Genomic DNA, 20,351 nt, shown 5'->3' with positions numbered 1-20,351 from the left:
CGTTCTCACTCTTCTGTGCCTTTACAAAGGCTATTCCTCTGCCTAGGATAGTTTCCCTTCCTTGACTGGCTCCCCACCTTTACCCGCTGTGTGACCGTTGTGCACATTACTAAAGCATTCTATGCTTGAGTTCCCTGGTCTATAAAACAGAGCTAATAGTACTACCTAATTCATAGAATTGTAGAGAACTAAACAGTCCACCTAGAGGGCTTAGAGCAGTGCCTGGCACATAGTGAATACTATTATTATTATTACCACCATCTGTGAGGGTCCTGAGGACTCCCTTCCAATATGTGGCATTTGTCCCAGCACACGATATTAGCGTTAACTAAATGTTTGTGGCCTTGAATGCACCATCTTCCTTTGTGCTACCACAATAACCAACACATAGCTTTATCACAGAACTTATCACATTATATGGCAACTATTTCTTTACTTGTCTGCCTCACTGACTAGAAAGAACTCCTCAAGGGCATAGGCATGTCTTCAAGAACCTTATTTTCTCAGTATCTACTTCAATGGCTGGCCTTTAGTAGCTGGCCTCAGTAAGCACTCAATAAATGCCTGAATGAATGCTGAATGCACCTCCATTCATTTAATAAGATTCTCCTCTTCTTTAAGGGTCCAGGGATTCTCCTGGCACTTTCTCAAAGACTGATAACACACAGAAACATCTTTCAAACTTTGTTTATTCACCTGTAAAAAACTTCACACACACACGGGCGGGGGGGGGGGGGGGGGGGGGCGCAGACCTAAGATCCCTGTTCCAATTCCCAGACTCACCTAGGGGGTCAGCACATACATTCCATACCAAGGTGACCCAAGCCCACTATCAGGGTCTGTACCTGGGCACCAAAGGGGCAGGCAGGGGCAGTGCCCTAGGTTGAAGCTAGGTCTGTCTGGTTGGGGGCCTCCTTTGCAGGTCCATATGCCTTTTCCCAGCCTCACATTAGGGGTGTTCACAGCAGAGTGGCCTGTTCGGGGTGAGGGACTGGCTGTCGATAGGCTGGTAGCCGAGCCCTAGTAGCATCTCGGCGGCGGCGGAAGGCCAGGAATTCCTCCCGAAGGGCAGCACAGCGGGCCTCAGGGCCAGTAACATGGGCAGTGTTCAGCAGGCAGCCCTCCTCTGGAGTCTTCGCACCTGCAAGAGGTGGGCAGGACAATGAGAAGAAGCCCTGAGGTTCAATGAGTGAAGAGTTCAGGTGTGAAGCTTGTTAGGCCCTTCCAGTACAGATGGCCCAAGGAGGCAAGGTACAGTCTAGGGCAGAGAAGCCTGGGAGACAGGGCCTGACTGGGAATAGATGGGTCCTAAGGTGGCAGGGGGGATGTAGGACAGCATGGCCGAGATGCCTGCCTTTCCCCAGGGCTCACACACCTAGCTCTGGCTCAGCTTCAGGTCTGAGCCGGGAGCTGGCCAAGCCCAGGTGCAATGCCTCCAGCAATTCCACGTCCCCAGGGAATTCTGAGTCCCACTCATAGTTCTCGTCCACAGATGTATTCCTCCTGTAAAAAAAGACAAACATATGGTGTGGGTGGAGGAATAGAAGCTGTTCAGAAAAGTCTGAATTCAGGGACCACAAACTCACATTAGGCCATGGGTTTCCCCTGAAAAATCCCTGGTCCTCAGCAAAAGTTTCTAAAAGGAGACAAGGTTTCCTGTTCCCAGGGTGGGAGTGGAGCAGAGAAGGCGCAGGGTATTGGGAGAGGGGTGAGGTCTGTGGCAGGACTGAGGCAGAGGCAGGGATGGGCAGGGACTGCTCTCACCTCTTGCTGACTGTCACCACATGCTCCCTTCGGGGCCATCTCTCAGGGCCACTGGCCCAGCTGCTGGTGTCTCCTGGAGCAGGGCTGAGGTAGCTGCCTCCAGCAGAGGGGGCTGTGGAGGGGGGCCGCAGGAACGAAGCGCTGCCTCGCCCGCTGCTCTGGCTGGTGAGGCTGCCTCGAGGGGCAGCAGGGAGAAGGCCTGGCAGCAGCCGCTCCCTCAGTGTCCAGTCAGCCAGGGCTGTGTAAGGGGGTTCTGCAGTGGCCCCAGCCCCTACCACAGCCCCAGGAAGTGATTCCCTGGGGGACACAGGAGGGGTGTCTGGAGGACGAAGGAAAGATGAGGTGGGGCAGTGCTGGGTATCCATGTAATCTGGGGGTGCAGCAGGGCTGGGCTCCTCAAGAGGGGGCCAGTCCCCATCCACATTCATCTCTCGGAAGAAGGGCAGACTCAGGTACTGGAGTAGGGGTCCGGGACCTGGCAAGGGACTGGGTGGAGCTGCTGGAGGGGGCGCCACAGGGCTGATGTCTTCAATGCAGAGGGGCTGGGGTGCCCCACTGGGGCTGCTGCTGCTACAGTCAAAGGACCGGGCGAGACACTGGGCTGGAGTCCGAGGTTCTGCCTGCTCCGGGCCTGACCTTTCCTGGGGGGCCGCCACAGTGGGCCCCATCACAAAGCGCCCATCTGGGCCCCGGCAAATGGGCTCCAGGGGTAAGGGTCCCCGGCTAGGCGGAGGATCTGGGTGGAGGCTGGGAGTTCCGGCAAGATCCCCCCAGAGCAGACTCTGGCGCAGGCTGGGAACTGGGGAACCCTGGAGCTTCAGCTTCGCCACGCTGTCAGGACTGCCTGAGCCCAGAGCAGAGCTGGGGAAGGACAGGAGATCAGGGTCTGTGGTAGGGGCAGGTCCCCCTCCCAGGAGCCAGCATCAGGCCTTGAGAGGTTTGGTGAACAACAGAGCAGAGCTAGGGAGAACAAGCGAGGAAAGGACCAACAGGTGGAAGGGGTGGAGGGAAGGCACAGGCCATACTGGACTGGCCTCAGGCTGGGGCCACTGCACATCCCTTCTTACCCTCTCCCACTTTTGTTCCTCTCCCACCCCTAACATCCCCCCAGTAAAGAGGCAAAAAAGGAAGCAGAGGATACTGGCATGTACAATGGAAAAGCAGAAGAAAGCCAAGGAGGTGGAGGCACTTACGGTGCAGCTGACGTCCTGGTCGGAGAGAACATAAGAGGTGGATCTGGAAGGGCACGAGAATAATAGGTGACACAGGCAAAAAACCAGGCCCTCCAGGCGCAGACTCTCTCACCCAACACCAGACGCCCAACCCCATCCGGGTGGGAAAAGCGTAGGCAGGACCAGATGCAGGACTAAGAGAATACACCTGGATCACACAGGCGCGAGGATTTTCCCCCAGGTAGGAGGGACTTAAGGAGGGGCGGGGCCTTTCGGTGCGCTAGGCCCAAGTGCGCAGGACGAGGGCTGGGGGGGGGGGGGCGCTTACCTTGGCGGAGGCGCTTGCGGCGGCGGCGGGTAGCCCTGCGCCGGTTCATGAGGCAGGCGGCCAGGATGCTCACGAGGACGGCCACGCCTAGAAAGCAGACCCCGCCCACCACGCCGGCCAGCACAGGCTGGGGCAGGAGACCCGGCAGCTGCGTGCGCGAAGGGTAGACCTCCAGACCTAGGCAGGGGGCCACGAGGGAGTGTCAGTGGACTCGGAGCCCCACCGTCCCACCCCCCCGCAAGCCCTGGTGCTCCTCCCTCACGCCAGATGCTCACCGGAAGTGGAGACGTTGGCCATGTTGCTGGGGTCGCTGACGTAGCTGCCTGCGAAGGCCACGAGGCGGAACTCATAGAGAACATCCTGCGATGGGGATGGAGTGCCAGGTCAGGGCCCAGCACCGCCCATCCCAGCGGTGCGCGGAAAGACTGTGCAGGTGGGACGGAAGGGTGAGGTAGGATGCGGAGATGAAGAGCTCAAATCAAGATGAGAAGATAGGGTATGGGGAATGGAGAAGGACACAGGAGAGCCCCTAGGAGGCTGCTCCCTGTGTCGCCTCTCGCACACACCTTGATGAGGCCTGGCACCAGCAGCTCTGTTTCTGTGCCTGCCACAGCCGGGTCCAGCACCTCCCAGCCCTGGGAGCCTTGCCGTCCTTCCAAGACGTAGCCATCCAGTCTCTTAGGGGCCAGCTCTGGGGGATCCCAATGTAGGAGTACCCCCCGGGGTGTCCTCACTGCCACCAGACCCCGTGGAGGGGACAGGGGAGGGGATATCTCTGTTGGGGGAAGCCTAGGTGCAGCTGGCGTGGTAGGAAGCCCTGCATGGGACAGAAAGGCAGGTCAGAGCAAGGATTCCCAGCGCCCCTCCCCTGGCCTTCCACGACCCCAGTGCCCAACTCTTCTCCCAGAGCCCCTGAAGACAAGCTCAAATCATCTTCCACAAACCCCTCTGGACCCCAAGCTGGCCAGCACCTCTGCCCCTTCCCATCCAGAACCTCCCATATCCTAACTTTCCTAGCGGCCCTTCCCCATCCTTGTCTCTGCTGTTCTGGGACTACAAGCCTCTCACCTTCAGGAGCAGACAAGACAATTTCGCTGAAGGGACCACTGCCCAGCTTGTTCTGAGCCAGCACGCTGAACTGGTACTGGGTGTGGGGCTGCAGCCCTGGCACTAGGAGGTGAGCAGCCCCCACAGGCACTGCCAAGGACACCCAGTCATGGTGCATTCGGTCAGGACGCTTGGCCCTGGGAGACATGAGGACATGGGGGGTACCTCGTTAGCTAGGTAGACCAGAAGATCTGGGGTCCAGAGATCTAACCAACTCCTCTCTGCTCAACCATCCAAGGTCTCAGGACCTTGGCCCTGAACTCAGAATCTGGAAACAGGGAAGCAGAGCCAGGACTGGTGAGGGATAGAGGGACAGAAGAAAGGGCAGAAGGCCAGATAGGTTCAAGGAGGAGAGGAAAGGAGGCAAGATTGGCGCAGAGAAATGGCAGGAGCAGGTCACTCACAGTGGCGTGTACCAGACACTGAATCTCTGCAGATAGCCACCATCAAAGCCAGGCTCCCAGGAGACATTGGCACCCTTAGGCAAAGGCACCACGGACACATTGGTGACAACATGAGGGCTAGTGCCTGGGCAGGGGGGAATGGAGGAATAGTGGTCAGGGCCTGAGGGAGTGTAGAGAGTAGCAGGGGCCCCAAGGCCAGTGCCCTTCACCCATCATCATCCCAGGGGTCCCACACCCATGATCCCCTTTCTGGGCCTCCAAAAACGATTTCCATGTAATTTCTCCCAGCCCCTGGCCATCTCTCCAGCCACTAACCCAGCACGTAGACGTTGGTGGAGGCAGCCACGCGGGCCACAGCATTGCTGGCACTGCATTCCCAGCGCCCGTGGGCCTCCTTGGTCAATGGTCGCAGGATGAGACTGCTGTTGCTGTCCACCTGGGCCTGGCCTTGCAGCCCCCGGCCCACCTACAGAACCACTGGTGAGCCCTGAGGACACACGCAGCCACCCCTCACCAAGGGCGCCCCTCATCTCTCCAGGCAGCTCCAGTTCCTCCCCACCCTGCCTCTGACAGCCCTCTCCTTCCCACACCCTCCCTCCCACAAAATGGCTGGGGCACAAGAGGCAGGGGTGAAGTGGGCACAGGTACAGGCAGAGCGGGCTCAGGAGCCTTACCTTGGCCCAAGAGACAACAGGAGGAGGGTCTCCTTGGGCGGAGCAGGGGATGAGCAGCTCCCGCCCTACTTCTTGGAAATATTCTTCCTTGGGCTGCTCTATAAAAGCTGGGGGAGCCTGCAAGCCAGGTCTGGCATTGGGAGGGGCCCACTCTTACATCACCGTCTAAGGTTGGCTACTCCCCCTCTCTGTGTTCCTGTCATGCCATGTCTCACCTCACTCTCTCTCATTCCCCCTAGCTAAACACTCACCAAGCCTGTCTCCACCTCATTCTCTCTCCATCTCTCAATTCTTCTGTGGCTCTGTGTCTGTTCCCCAGTGGGTAGGGGCTGGAGGGAAATGGTGGCGTAGTAAGGGCTGGCAGGCTTAGGCAGGACTCTCAGAGATGTACAAACCTCTACAGAACATTCTTCCTCCCAGAGCCCCAGAGAGGGAGGCAGCATGGTCAAGGTTAGTGAGAGTTGGGGCGAACAGGATATCTTACTTCTGGATGCCACCTGCCAAGCATCACCTCTGCAGAAACCTCTGGGATGGCATCAGTCAGCTGCTGCCATGGCCACCATGGGAAACAGACTTGGAAACCCCTCCCCATGTGTCTGCCCCACCCCACCCCCATCAGCCTGGCCTTAGCGCCATCTCCAGCCATCTGACTCACTGTCACCACAGGCCCCCACCCACCCCCGGCCTAACCTTGAGCAGCACGCGGGTCACAGGGGAGGGGCCGGCGGTACCAAGACTGTTGTAGGGGGTGCAGGAGTATTCTCCCAGGGCATCCTCGTTCCCCAGGGCGATGATCAATGAGCCTTCTGTGCCCTGGGACCAGCCAGGGAACTGGAAGGAAGAGGAGATGACAGCTCAGCATCCTCTCAATCTCAATCTCTTCTGAGAGAGGAGCTCAGCAGAGACAAGCCCAGGATGGCAGTACAAGAGAGGGGGCAGGACGAGAAACCCACAGCTATGCAGAGGACTCCAGCAGCTCCATGTCTAGGCCTGACCCCTCTCCGATTTCCAGTGCTTCCTTTCTCTCCTGCCTACAGAGGGACCCCTCCCAATAGTGTGAGGCTGTGACTGCACAACTCCAGGGGGTGCCACTCACAGAAAATACACTGTGAATGGCCACCCCTGGAATTGGGCTGCATGGGGCTTCCTTCACCTGGCTCCCTTCCCAGCACTCCACAACTAAGTTCAGCGTCTTCCACCCCAAACCAGCTCCTATTTCTCTATTAAAGGGCCCACCGTCCTCCTTGCTGAAGTCTGCCTTCGCATGTTCCCTCACTCCCCCTAGCGAAATACTAAGCCAGTCATCCTGAGAGGTCCCTTTTGCTGGGGCATGAGCCCATTCATCTTCATGTCCTCCTCTCTAAATTAGACTCCACAACTCTCACCTGGGCCATTTCAGCAGCTTCAGAACCCCTCTTCCTATGTCCAGTATCTCCTGCTACATTCCACTGGATAAGCTCAATCCCTGATCACAGCTCTGATGCTATCACACCAATGCTCAACAAACTGCAGCGGCTCCAACTGCCTGTAGACTTTTCTCTTAAACAGTCAACAAAGATATACTGAGTACTATTGTTGCAGAAGCCCCAGGTACACTACGATGAAAAGATGGCAATACTGGGCCTCAAAAAATTTATAGTCTCTGCAGACAAAAGATCCCGATTGCCTTGGAATGAGGCAATGGTAACCTGGCATTCACAGTTCTTCCTTTTGATGCTAACCTGTCTTTCCAGCTTTCTCTGCACCATTCATGTCCCTACAGGCACTCCAGTTTCCACCCAATTGGGTGATCCATGATTCCATAACGCATGATTCCATAAATGCACTATACTACTTCCTGCCTCTTGATCCTGGTTTCTGCAAGGGAATGACCGTCTCCTCTTTGAGGCCCATCACCAGAGTCCCAGAATCTGTTGCTGGTCTATCCTCAACCACCCTAAAAGAAAAGTTCCATCCATGGCCTTCCAGACAGTGTTGCTGTCCTCTGCCCAGGCAGTGCCCACTTGAAGGATGGATGCCTCCTTGCCCCTGCCCCCAACCCAGTATCCCACACAGCACCTGGTGAGAAGTGTGTGTTCCCCCAGGACACACAATTCCCCAATCATCACATGAAAGAACCTTCGGTTCTGCTTCTTGACTCTTTGCCATCATTTTCCCCAGAGATCATCTCTCTTCTTTCCCCAGAGAAGACACAAAACCACCACCTTAAACCATGGAAATTTTTCCTCAGTGGTTTTAAGTAGTCTTCTATGCAACATGTCTCATAACACAAATTAAATTCACAAAAGATGTGTGTCCCCAGTCACAGAATTGAATTAAACTGAGCTAACTCCACCCTGCTGTCCTGGGCAGAATAACACCAAGCTGTACTGCCCCAAGCCTGTACCTTGTCCAGCTGCAGGGCCTTTCCATCCTTGGTCCAGCTGACAAAGAGCAGTGGGGGGTTGGCACGAACCGGGCAGCGGATCACCCCCGGCATGCCTATGGGCAGGGGCGTCTCAGGAGGCATAGCTGTCACCTGGGCTGGGTCTGGGGGAAAGTAGTGGCAAGTTGGGGGAGAGGGGCTTGGCCTGGCCCAGGGGAAGGGAGCAGGCTGTGGGAGAAGCTGGGGTCGGGGGCTTACAGAGCACAGTGAGGTAGGCAGAGGCTGAGGGTGGATGCAGGAGGCCATTGCTGGGCACACAGGTGTAGCAGCCGGCATCATCAGGCTGGGTGGCCTGCAGCCGCAGGCTCCCGTCCACCAGAATCCGCACCCGGGACCGCAGGTGGCTGCAATGTGGCATGTGTGAGGAGGGGTCCAGGCCTTGCCCAGCCAAGCGGCTCTTCAGAGACTGTGAATTCCCCACCTCCACCCTCCTAATGAGGGTGACCCCCACCTAATGTGGAAGACATTGGTGTTGTCCTGGAACCAGCTGTAGGTGAGATTAGCAGGGTATGCCTCAGCGTGGCAGGCCAAGGAAACATCCTGGGAAGCATTGACTGTGCAGTTCTTGGGGGGCACCACGATGACTGGGGGTCCTGTGGGGTGCACAAGGGGAGGAAGGTGGCCTCAGCCCACAGTCTTCCCAGAACCCTGAGGTCACCTCTACAATCCTTCCCAGCTCTGCCCTCTGGAATCCTAGGGTTCATTGTTACAGGGCTTTGGGGAATGGAAACAGAAGCTTCCACCTGTATGTAACAAGAATTCATCCTCTCCCTGAGACCCATTCCTCTTTCCAAATTCTCTCTGTTCCATCAAGAGCAACCCCATTCATGCGGTTCCACTGCCTAGGAATGGTGTGTGTGTTTGGGGGAGTCAGTTTAACTCTGCTCATTTACCATTTGTATCCCTGCTTGTCACCTCTTGAATTACTTCTCTGTCTCTGACCCTAACCCAGGTGCCCAATACCTCACCTCAAGATGCTGCAGCAGCCCCTGACTCGAGGCTCCCCTGCGGCTGCCACTCTACTTGCCATTCATATAGAAACAGCCCCTTGAGCCACAGAACACTTCTGCTCAGGAATGTGCAACAGCACCTGGCTCCTACTACACTAAGCTCAAACCCAGCCATGTGGACCCCTGCGATCCAAACCCTCCCTACCTGGCCAGCCATCTTTCCATGTCAGCCCTCATGAACTCTTTCAGGTCAGTGTGGGCAGCTGACTGTCCCCCATCTCCATGCCTTTGCTCCCTGCATCCCCGGTCTGGAATGTCCCTCCCAAGGGCCTGGCCACGCCACATACCTCCTGCAAAAGCACCTCTGCTACTACAGTTCCACTACTTCTTCCCCTCTCTGGGCCGGTACCGCATGAGCAGTCAGTAAGAAGAGGTCATGATGCGAGCTGACACAACAGAGCACTGACTGCATGCGGGACACTGAGTGCTAAGCACTTTACCTGCACGACCTCATTTAATCCTGACCAAAAGCTTGGCGGTGGGAATTGTCTCCATTTTATGGATGAAGAAATGAAGGCTCAGAGGCAGACAGATTGTGAGGTGATTGCCCAAGGACAGCAGGAGAGGCAACGTTCCCATTAGGCTTCCTTATGCCACAGACGACACTTTAACCATTACCAGGCACTGCCTTTTTTACAGTACCTCGGACAGCAACACTTCCCTGTTTCCCCAATTAGTCCCACTTCCCCACAAAGATAATAGGCTCTATGAAGGCACAGTCCAGGCCTTCTACTTCTCAGTTTCCCTTCTAAAGGAAGGATCTTGGCCAGGAATTCCATGTGCCTGTGACTGGGCTCAGCTGGACCTAAGTAAATTCTTGTAACAGACCTGAGAGGTAGACATGAGTCTCTTTATAAAGATGAAGAAACTGGGACTCAAGGAGTTAGCCGGTTCACAGCCTAACACAAGCACCCATGTCCTTTCCACTATAACACACTACTGGGCACTAAGATCGCTTTGTCTGCTTACCAAGCCTTTTAAAATTAAGGTGCTGGTTTCAGAGCGACAGCCTGCATTGGGAGCCCCCTCAGCTTCCACGGGCCCTGCCCTCAGGCACAGATATTCCTATCTTGCTGTGAACCAATTCAACCATAGGTCACAGCCCCCTTGCATAGGTAATCCTGAAGCCCAGCCCTCCCGCCAGAGAGCACCTAGCACTAGCAGCTGGGTGGCGTGGGTGGCGCTGCCCTCAGTGCTGGAGGCTTGGCAGGTGTAGACCCCAGAGCTGCCTCGCTCTACCCGGCGGATCCGCAGTGTCCCGTTCTGCACCTAGGGAAGGAGTGGGTGAGGAAGAGTCCTTTCCCCTGCCAGCCTCAGATCCTGCACTTCTGAGGCTGGCCAGCAGAGGGAGGCAGCACCCCAGGCTCGGGGCAAACAATGCCAACCCCCTCTTCTGGCCCATCTTCCAGCCTGGCCTTTGCCTCCTCTGTCCTCTGGCCCCACTGCCAGGCCCCCACCTTCCCTTCACACTCTATATGGCTCACTCTATCCATCCCCAGGACTCACTTGCACCTGGCCCTGGCCCTGGCCAAGGTCCTTTCCTCGGAGCTTCCACGTCACACGAGGCAGGGGGCTCCCACGGGCCACACAACGCAGGGTCACAGGCTCCAGTTCCTGCACTTCCAACACAGCAGGAGGTGTCTCCTGGAATTGAGGGGGCGCTGCAAGGGAGACAGGCATCAGGGGCCCCAGAGGGGCTGTCAGCGCAAAGAGCAGTGTCCGAGGGCCAGGGAGACGACTCAGGGCTCCAGCCTGCTGCCCACCCACCAGCCCCGCCTCATAGGAATGCTCAGCCCGGGGCCACCCTGTCTGCTGCACCCGGGCCAAGTGAGGATTCTATCAACCCACCCCCACACACTGGCCTGGGACTGAACCCAGGCTGGATGTCCAGAGCCGGTGGGGAGAGCCAAGTCCCCTCAGGAGGAGCACTGTTCTGGGAGTGAGGAGGGCTGGGTCCTAGACTCTGCTCTGCCACTAATCAGTGGCATGACCCAGCCTCACCTATGCAGTGGGAATGATTATGACCTCCTTCCTACTTAGGAGTGAGACAGAAATAATAAGGGCCTGGGTGAAAAGGTATTTTGAAAACACAAAGTGCTATATGTATGTGAGCTGTGTTTCACTCAGGGCCCAAGAGCCCCCTCTCTCCCACCCACTTCCCTGGCCAGGGAAGCAGGAGGGAAGAGAAAGAGGGAGTTCCTGACACAGAGCCTAGAAGACTGATTGGATTTATATTTGAAGAACTGAAAAGGGCAGGAGTATGGGGGAGGGGTGAGATGCAACTACTAAGTGAGCAAACAAGGACTCTCAGGAAGGGTGGGGCATCGGAGTCGTTTGTGGGATAGAAATAGAACTCCCTCTTCCCTTTTCTCCCACCAGCCAGAGTCCCCATCCTCCTCCTCCCTGTCCTTCTCCACCACCTGCCCCACAGCCTCATACAATTGACTGTCAGATGCACCCAGGAGCCGTTAGCAAAATCGTCTTCAGGGATGTGCTGGTCCAGGAAGAACACGCGGCACTCGTACCAGCCCTGGTCTTCCACCCGGAGACCCTCGATCTGGAGAGAGGCCCCCTTCTGCAGCCGGACTCGTCCTGGGGGAGGAGCCCTGAATCAAGGGTGCTGAAGGAACCCCATGGAAGCTCCAGTCCCCTGGTCACACTGATAATTCTTAGAGATAAGAACAGGCTCAGTCTCTCCCAATTACTCTGACGGTGTGAGGTCCACAGAGATGCAGATGGGGTTGGGGTCATTCAGGACAGCTCCCTCCATTCAGCCCCTCTGACCGCTCTTGCTGTTCAACAGCTGGGACCCTGTCTACACAAAGAGAAACCAAGGGGACAGCAGGTGGACAAAACCTTCCCCCCGAACTGCACTCGGCGTCCAGGACTGTTGGGGAAGGAGGTGAAGAGCCAGCACGTAGTCTCCTCTGGACTCTTACAGGATCTGGGCTTTTTTTGTAGGGGAAGGTGTGAGCTCCTGGGAGTACTCCTGATAGAGGATTGTTTCCCTGAAAACCTCAGCAGTGTTTGAGGCCCTAGCAGGGGAACCCAGACCCCGCCTGCCAAAGCCCCTAATCCCTCAGGGCTATTATCAGCAGCCTAAGCGCCTTAGGGTGGCCAGAGTCCAGCCCAGCAAGCAGCAAAGTCAGCAGCCTCCTGACCCCATCCTTTCCATGCTCCGGGGCACTCAGGCCCCAGCTGGCTGACCACATACAGTTCCACAAAGCCACACAACCACAGCACAACCAGACACCTCAATCCCGCTCTTAGTCAGCATCCACACCACACTGCCAGGCTCAGACCAAGGGTGCCTACCCAAGCCCTCAGCACTCTCCCTGGATGCAATTGTGCACCCCAAACGGCTTCATGGGTCCCTGGCAGTGTAGCCTCGTGATACAGGCACACACTTAGGAGCCAGATAGACCTAGGCATGAGTCCAGCTCGACTGTGTACTCTTTTGGGCAAGTTACTTAACCTCTCTTAATTTCAGTTTCCTCATCTGTAAAAAGAAGAGAAACAAAATTGAGATGGGGTGGAGGAGAGAAATAATGTAGGGAAGGCATGTAGCATGGTGCCTGGCATCACCGGATGCTCAAATAAGTTGTTGAACAAATAAATGAGGTCTAGATTTGAAATCAGAAAGCTGCACTCAAGTCCTGGCCCTGTCCCTAAACTGATCACACATCATCTTCCTTTTCTCTCCCTGCATCAGTGAACAGCACCACCACACACCAAGTTACCTTATCAGGAACCTGGCATCTCCTAGATTCCTCAATTACCTCCCATATCTACTTGCTCATTAGGTTTTTCAAATCCTACCTCCTAAACATTTCCCCTTCTCTGCTGTCCTCACCTTTACACGTGTGGCATGTCTCACCTGGGTTTCTCCAACAGCCTACTTGCAGGTCTCCCTGCCTCCAGCCTCCTCCCCTCTACATCACATTGCTCATCCCCACCTTGACCTCCGCTATGAACAAATGGAACTTTCTTTTTTTTTTTTTTTAGAGACAGGGTCTCACTCTGTTGCCCAGGCTGGAGGGCAGTGGTTTGATGATAGCTCACTGCAGCCTCGAACTCCTGGGCTCAAGTGATCCTTCTGCTTCATCCTCTCAAGTAGCTTGTTTACAGGCAAGTGTCACCATGCCTGGCTAATTGTTTAACTTTTGAAGAGAGGGGTCTTGCTATGTTGCCCAGGCTAGTTTCAAACTCTTGGCCTCAAGGGATCCTCCTGCCTCAGCCTCCCAAAGTGCTGGGATTAAGCTGTGAGTCACTGTGCCTGGCTGCATTTTCTGAATCTTATGTTGTATGCAAATGTTGCTCCAAGTCCCTTTGCATAGTGTCCACCTCAGCTCTTCCTAATACTAGAAATTCTGAAGCTGTGAATGTGCTCAGCCCCTCCAATTTGCTTCCATTCTACCTCTAGAGTGATCTGTTTCAGAAAGAAGAGAAAAGAAGGATCAAGTTGAGGCAGGCTTTGTGATCTTAGGCAAGAGTCTTTTTGTACTTAGAATGAGTTCCAGGGTGTGGATTCTCTAGGATGGGTGGACCTGCTTAAAGGGCTAGGTGATGAAATCCCCACCCGGGAGATAAGACTAGGCCTAGTGGGTAAATATTTAACATAATCATACCCTTCTACCTACTGTCAGGCTTCCTCAAGAAGGCTAATCTGCCTGGCTGCTGAACCCTGCAGACCCCAGACTGCAACCTCTTCTATGTCCCACATGACACTTTTCATTATTGTGATCTTCTACCTCCACAAAGAAGGAAGAAGAGGGAAGGAAGATTGAGTGTGGAATACGGGCCATGTAATATTAGGCGTTGTCACCATATTTAATCCTCCCAAGAATTCTATTGTAGCTTAAGGAATTAATGTTAAGTTTCTTTCCAAAATCACATGGCTGGTAGGTGACAAAGCCAGGCTTCTTTCTCCAGATGCAGCATGCTTTCCATGGATACGGGTGTTAGGACCAAGTGCTGTTCAGGGCACTGGGCGTAATTGGTGTATTCTCACTTGGAAGATGCTGGTAGCCAATGGGTAACAGTGCAAATGTTACTGAGAATATCCAAAGAAGCATACTGCGTGTCCTAGCTTTTCTGACAGTTGGACTGCTAGATCTGTAGTGTTACAGAAGAACAGGAAGATTGCCAGCAGGGCAGCCCTGAGTCCTCCTGAGTCCTGGGCCCACCTCCTGGAGGCCTCCCTCCACCTGCAGGGCTAAAGCCTGTTTACTTCAGATCTTCCCGTATGCAGGGGTGTATGAAGAAAACAGGAGACACAGTCTCTGCTCTCTTAAGCTCTCGGAAGGCAGGGAACCCACAGTCATCTAAATGGGCAAGTTCATGTCCACACATCCACAAAGAAGTTCAAAAAATGGTGCTAACTGCGCCCAGACATTGCACTATGAAGCAAGAAGAGTAACGAAGGCTTCTGGGAAGCTGTGACTGGGCAGAGAGTTAACAATAAAAGGTGGTGAGGGGAGGTGACTAGAGCAAGCAGGGGAGTTCTAAGTGGAGAATGAGGTCACTGATTTTTATCAAACAACTCAGGGCAGAGAAAAAAATGCACGGCCCTTCTGCTATGTGGGGCATCTTGAAAATCCCAAGAAATACAGCACAAAAGTGCATCCTGCCATTTTGATGAGTTGGTCTAAGATCCACCTTAGGAAAGCTGGTGTCAACTAAGCCTAACCTTCCTTCTGGAGGCCTGGTCATGGGTTCACACCACATAGGCACTGTGTGGGCACAGGCTGGGACACTTTACACACGGCAGCTAATTGAATCCTACTCTTTCGTCCTAGCTTGTTTTATATTGCTTTCACTCCATGGCACTCGTTGATAAATCCAGTCCCCTCTGCTAGATGCTTCTAGAGTCCTCAAAGACGGGAAGCCTTCCCTTCTGTGTGGTCCCTAATCCTCCAACAGACTCTGTCAGGGTTCCACACACATTCTAGACCACCAGCCCCACAACAGTCCCTGGCCCATCTCCCCTTCACTGCCCAGAGGGTTTATGACAGAAAAGCATTGTCCTTAGCAACCTCTACCTCCTGTTGCTTAGCAACTGCAGTTCCGAGTCCCCTACACAAAGGCTGAGAGGCCCCTTCCACACTGTGAGGCAGTAAAAGGGTTAATGGGCTCAGGGGTCTCCCTCAGGTCCCAACTCCCTCGGCCAGAGGGCCCGACTAAGAGATCCAGACTGAGGTAGGAGTGTGAACAAAGGATAGGAGTAGAGAGTAAGTACCAGAGGCTACTGCTCACAGCACCTGCAACTCAAGCAACAGCACAGACAGAAGGAAGACCCACAGGTAGACAAAGTTGCTAACCATCCAGTGGCTTCAGGCCTGATGGACCTCAAGGCAGGACACAAGCTGGAGAGAAAGAAGAGCTTCAAGTCTCCCTGGTGGAGTCCCAGGAAAAGCCCCTCTCTCTTCCGCCTCCCCTTGCCTTGCCCTCAGTCAGGCAACATTTTGAATCTGTCCAGCCTCAGCCCGGCAGCCCAAGACCCCTCCCAGGCCCGGGCAGGCAGAGGCAGGGAGGGAGGGCTGGTGGGTACAGCCGTTTTTTCTCCACTGGTGCTAATTGGGGCCCGCTTTCATCCATTCCCACAGGGCTTGTGTAGACACATACACTCCTACCAGGCTGTTTGCCAATAACTGCCCCCAGTTTGAAAATAAACTTCCCTTCTGCATCACCTGCCTGCACCTCCTCCCCTCTCCGCTCAGCCCGCCCTGTGGCAAGGCTCAGCCAATCCCAGGGTTTCCCTCAAGATTCAAACTAAAGAGGGAAAAGGTGGGGGTCTCCCCATCAAAATCCTCCCAGGTGGCCTTTCCTGAGTCTCCCTTCTCTGAAGAGGAGGCAACAAGACTCTCTCTTACCCCTAGCCCAGACCCGTCCTTAGAGCCTCCTGCACACTGCCCTCTGAGACCTGGCACTAAACCGCTTAGATTAAGGCTCCATCCAGGATTAGGAGGAAGCAGAGCCATTGTAGCCATTCTAGGGAGCCAGCTGGGGTGCAGCAGAAGGCACCCAGGGAGGCTACACACGATTTTAAGTCCCAACAGGTGCCACCTAAAGCAGCAACCCAGGCCAGCCCCATTCACTGACCTTTGGGGAACCTGGGCCCTCCCCAGCCACCCTCTCTGTACACCTGTGGTTCTCTACTCAGAAGCAGGCTGAGTGCCCCTGGAAAAGCAGAGAGGTCACAGCCGCACCCACCCTGCTGCCCCATCAGCCCATTCCCTAGAAGACTTGAACCCCTGAGCTATCATTTAAGGTGATGGGGAAGGGGGAGAGGGCAGAGGAGTGAGCAGGTAGTAGAGCCAGGACCAAGGTAGGGCCAAATGGGGAGACTACAGATCAGGATGAAGTCTGAGAGGTTTCATGATGAGATCTAGAAAAAGCAGTTACAAAATTAGAATGGATACTTGGAATAGGGCTGCAGGATATCCTTTGGAACAGACCACGTGGAGTCCTAAATAGCACAGCTATAATAGTGAGTGTGTGTGTGTGTGTGTGTGTAAATGAATGAATCTTTCAATGAATTAACACTGCTTGGGAGCACAAACATGCTTGTTAAGCAGAGTGAAGGCAGCAGAGCTGGAGATGAGATCAGGGCAGGGACAGAGCAGTTCACAGGAGGCCTTGCCCAACTCTACCCAGTCCACCTTTCTTGCTGATACCTGCCTACCTTCCACCTGAGGAGAACTCTTACCCACGTAATCAGGGTCAATTCGGGGAGAGTAGAGGCCGAACTGGATGAAGATGGGAAGCAGGAATCCAAAGCGCAGCCACTCGATGACATGCAGGGGGGGCCGGCCGGCTGGGGGCAGCAGGTCACAGCCCAGCACCACACTCTCCCCAGCCCGGCCCACCACCGATACCACCTCAGGCTTCCCTCGACCTGCATGATGGGTGGCATGAGGGCACAACAGGGGGCCAGGGTCAGTGCTGGAAGGGGAGGTGCCATCAGTATCTCTGTAGGCACCTTAGGACTTTGGGTGACTGGAGAAACCCCCAGTTCAGCTTCTCCAGAACCAGCCCTATTCCTCCCCTGCCCTCACATGCTCAAAGAGGAACCCTTGAGGAACACCCCCATACCCACCCCAAGGCTAACAGGGTGTTCTTGAGCCCAGGAGTCCAGCTTACCGTCAGCCCCCTGGCTGATAACCAGGCTGAGGACGGCCAGGCCGAGGCACCACACCATAGCCCAGCTGGCCTGCTCGTCCAGCCCCTCCTATCCACAGGGGCCCAGATGGAGGGGCCAAGGGATGTCCTTCTGATCAGCTCAGGGAGCAGGTTTCAGCTCTCACTCATCTGTACAGTGAGGGCTTGGCTCATGTAACACCCGAGGAAGCTGCTCTCCGGAGAACCACCAGATCTAAATGCAAAGTGCAAGGCAACATGCAGAGTTGGCCAATACTGGAGCCCAGAAGAAACCCCACCATTAGAGAAAGGCACTGGGAAGAGAAAGGAGGGAGGAGCGTAATTAAGTTGGGGGTAGCGGGAAGGGGGGAATCTTGAAGCCCTGAGGAGTAAGAGCAGGGGTAGGAGTACTGGGAGAATGGTGAGTGCTGAATGCAGAGACCAGAAAGGTGAGGAAATAGGGGAGGCTGGGAGAGCTGGGAAGGTCTTAGGAAATGTGGAAGGATTCTGGGGACGCCTGCATTCTGAGAGTCTTGAAAAACTAAGCCAGAAGAGAACTGGGGTTCCTTATATACTTGGAAAAAGATTTTTGAAGGAAGTATGGTAGATCAAGACTCTCAGGCCGGGCGGGGTGGCTCAAGCCTGTAATCCCAGCACTTTGGGAAGCCGAGACGGGCGGATCACGAGGTCAAGAGATCGAGACCATCCTGGCTAACACGGTGAAACCCCGTCTCTACTAAAAAATACAAAAAAACTAGCCGGACAAGGTGGCGGGCGCCTGTAGTCCCAGCTACTCGGGAGGCTGAGGCAGGAGAATGGCATAAACCCGGGAGGCGGAGCTTGCAGTGAGCTGAGATCCGGCCACTGCACTCCCACCACTCCAAGAGATCTCCAAGGGAGATCCAAGAACTCCCCCACATTGCCTCCAGAACTCCTGCAGTTCTCCGGGAACCCCCACCCACCCGCCAAAAATTCCAGAGCGAGACTCCGTCTCAAAAAAAAAAAAAAAGACTCTCATGGCCCAGCCTTCTCTTGCTTCTTTCCTTACTCTTGATGCTTACAAGGTATAGCAGCAAGATGGAACCAGTGCTGTCGCCTTCACCTCACTGTGACAAATAAGGGCCCTGAGGATCTCTGTTCAGAAGAGGCAGAGAGCCAGTCAAGGGCAAATCCAGGGCCCTTAACCCTCAGAAAGTAGTCCCCCGGACACCCCTATACAATCCCTTGTCCCATTTCCCAGGCTTCTATGAAAAACTCTGGAAGCTGGGGACCCAAGGCCTTTCTCCATTCAGTCTCCCTACACTGCTTTGGCAATGAGTGAGGCACTTGGGAGAGGAGGAGCTGCCTCCCCCACCTGCCGGTATGGGGGGCCCAGGCAGCATCCTCCAGGTCTGGACAGGTCCCGGGGCTGGCAGCTAGCACAACTTCCTCATGATACTGCCAAGCAGCCCTCCCACTGCCAGGCACCACCACCGAAGGGCCTCACCCAAATCCCTCCCACTCACTCCCCTCCAATATCTTCGGGGTGCCAGGGTTTGTCAGGCTCTCTCTTCCCCAACCCCAGGCATGGTCCAAAAAAAGCCTGTGAGTCCCTGAAGTGTACAAAATGAGCCCTGGGGCTTGGAGGGTAGGAGCTCCTGACAGCCCCACAGATCCTAGGGCATTCTCAGAGAGCCAGAGGGTCCATGCCAGGGCCCGGCGCAGCCAAGTGGACTCTGCTCTGAGGCCTCCAACCCACTCTTGGCCACAAAGTTCAGGATAGACTATAAAACATCCTCCACAGAGTCTGATCCTTGCCTCTACATAATGATCCTGTACCGTCTAACTTCTGGCAATTCACTAGCAACAAAGCCCCCTGTTTCCCACTGCCTCCAGGCAGCTCTCCCATACTTCCCTGAAAAACCTTTTTCCAAGTATATAGGAACCCCCTAGTTCTCTCCTGGCTGTTTTCCAAGACCCCGAGTAACTAGGTAGCCCTAGAATTCCTCCGAGTCTCCTAATATCTTTCCAATTTCCCGGGCCTCCACTATTTCCTCACCCTTCTGGTCTCCCTACACACCACTCCCTCATCCTCCCATTATTCCCTTTCCAGTTATCGCTACTATGCACAGTCCCCCCCACAATTCCAGCTTCTCGCACCTGATCTCCAATTGCAGCAGGCCCCCTGCGCTACAAGGAACTCCCTTCTGGTCTCCCCGCCCCCCAGCCACTTCTCCCCATCCTCTCCTGCCGAGAATTCTCCTCCCTGGGATTCTCCTACCTCAGCTCACAATACAATTCTGATACCCCACCCCCAACAATTCCTTTCTCCCTCGCATTCTACGGTCCCCTGGAACTCCTCCTTTCTCTTAGAACCCACCAAGAACTCCCCCACATTGCCTCCAGAACTCCTGCAGTTCTCCGGGAACCCCCACCCACCCGCCAAGAATTCCACTTCACTCCCCAGAACTCCCCTAGTTCTGCTCCCTCAACGAATTCCACTTCTCTCTAGAACTCCCCGCTTTCTCCTGTCCCCCATAACTCCGCACTACTCTCCATGCCCCCGCCAGCACCCCCACTTCTATACCCCCAGTACGCCCCCTCCCTCACCTGCTCCGCACCGCTCTGCTCCACTCTCGCCGCTACACAATAGGGGGCGGACCCGCCTCCCCGCCTCGGATGCCCCGAGCGCCTCCCGTCGCCCTGGAGACCGCCAATCCCCCTCCCGCGGCGGCCAATTGGAGCCGCCAGAGGCGCGGTGAGGCGGGCGGGACCCCTGAGCGGCCTGGGAGTTGTAGTTTCAGGAGGGAAGGGTCCGGCAGCACGTGGGCTCAGGTCGCCCCCTTGTGGACCTCTGCACAGCCAAGCGTGGAAAGGCCGGTGGGTCGCTTCCCGCCGCCAGCAACAGGGGCCGCCGGGTCCGGCCAGCGCTCCAGGGCTGCGGGAGCTGGCCCCTTGCCAGGCTATTGGTACGCCATCCTTCTTTCGGAACCTACGGGCGACCCTCTCCGCTCCCCGAACGGGCGCGCCACAGAGGCGGCAGCGAAGGTTGAAATCTGAGCCTGGGGGCAGGAGCACCAGGCGGGGAGCATGACTCCCCGCCCACCTCCCAGGGGATCCACCCAGGTTCCGGGCTCATCCGATCTCCTCCCCCATCCCCATTTCCACCTCCACCCATTGCTTCTCTATCAGGACTGGAAATACCTGTCTGCATTGGCGAGCTCCCAAATCTTGCCCAGGCGCCTCCCACCGTGTGCAGCTGGGGAAGTCTGTGCTCTGAGCGTGGGGTTGCCAAGTCAGCTCCCGCGGCAGCTCCGGCACCAACGACCCAGAGAAACAGGCCCAGAGG

The 20,351-nt window shown here is 55.5% G+C and overlaps 1 protein-coding gene and 1 long non-coding RNA gene across 6 annotated transcripts; one reads left to right on the top strand and one right to left on the bottom strand.

Moving 5' to 3' along the window:
- Positions 1 to 671: 671 nt before the first annotated feature.
- Positions 672 to 19,748, bottom strand: IGSF9 (immunoglobulin superfamily member 9). Of its 5 annotated transcripts, none has more exons than XM_033195617.1 (22): positions 19,613 to 19,748; positions 17,027 to 17,258; positions 16,593 to 16,781; positions 11,324 to 11,476; positions 10,391 to 10,545; positions 10,036 to 10,153; positions 8,326 to 8,467; positions 8,073 to 8,218; positions 7,836 to 7,978; positions 6,140 to 6,280; positions 5,701 to 5,778; positions 5,450 to 5,566; positions 5,091 to 5,241; positions 4,776 to 4,899; positions 4,333 to 4,508; positions 3,831 to 4,081; positions 3,540 to 3,624; positions 3,265 to 3,441; positions 2,958 to 3,000; positions 1,765 to 2,625; positions 1,376 to 1,503; positions 672 to 1,141 (listed from the first exon to the last, which is right to left on the bottom strand). In XM_033195617.1, the coding sequence occupies exons 2-22, from the start codon at positions 17,082 to 17,084 to the stop codon at positions 960 to 962; spliced, it is 3,618 nt and encodes a 1,205-aa protein (XP_033051508.1). In that variant the 5' UTR covers positions 17,085 to 17,258; positions 19,613 to 19,748; the 3' UTR covers positions 672 to 959. The 5 variants fall into 5 exon arrangements, with proteins under 5 accessions (XP_033051508.1, XP_033051510.1, XP_033051509.1 ...); XM_033195619.1 differs by having other exon boundaries at positions 7,836 to 7,930; XM_033195618.1 differs by lacking the exon at positions 19,613 to 19,748 and adding an exon at positions 19,163 to 19,231.
- Positions 2,619 to 11,374, top strand: LOC117074312. The gene is made up of 3 exons (XR_004433546.1): positions 2,619 to 3,177; positions 8,827 to 9,073; positions 11,264 to 11,374. It is a non-coding gene; the product is annotated as an uncharacterized LOC117074312 (long non-coding RNA).
- Positions 19,749 to 20,351: the final 603 nt, after the last annotated feature.

This window comes from Trachypithecus francoisi, unplaced genomic scaffold (assembly GCF_009764315.1).
Source record: "Trachypithecus francoisi isolate TF-2019V2 unplaced genomic scaffold, Tfra_2.0 Lachesis_group5, whole genome shotgun sequence".
In the NCBI taxonomy this organism is placed as follows: Eukaryota; Metazoa; Chordata; class Mammalia; order Primates; family Cercopithecidae; genus Trachypithecus; species Trachypithecus francoisi.
The sequence above is the reverse complement of the archived record's forward strand: the minus strand, read 5'-3'. Positions and strand labels throughout refer to the sequence as shown.

Bases quoted from the DNA above. Each gene is read 5' to 3' on its own strand.
- IGSF9 (XM_033195617.1), bottom strand. From the start codon at position 17,084: ATGGTGTGGTGCCTCGGCCTGGCCGTCCTCAGCCTGGTTATCAGCCAG. The intron at 6,281-7,835 runs GTACAGGCTTGG...TCTTCCTTCCAG, and splicing joins AGGCCCTGCAGCTGGACAAG to TTCCCTGGCTGGTCCCAGGG. The intron at 4,082-4,332 runs GTGAGAGGCTTG...TGTCCCATGCAG, and splicing joins TGTCTTGTCTGCTCCTGAAG to GGCTTCCTACCACGCCAGCT.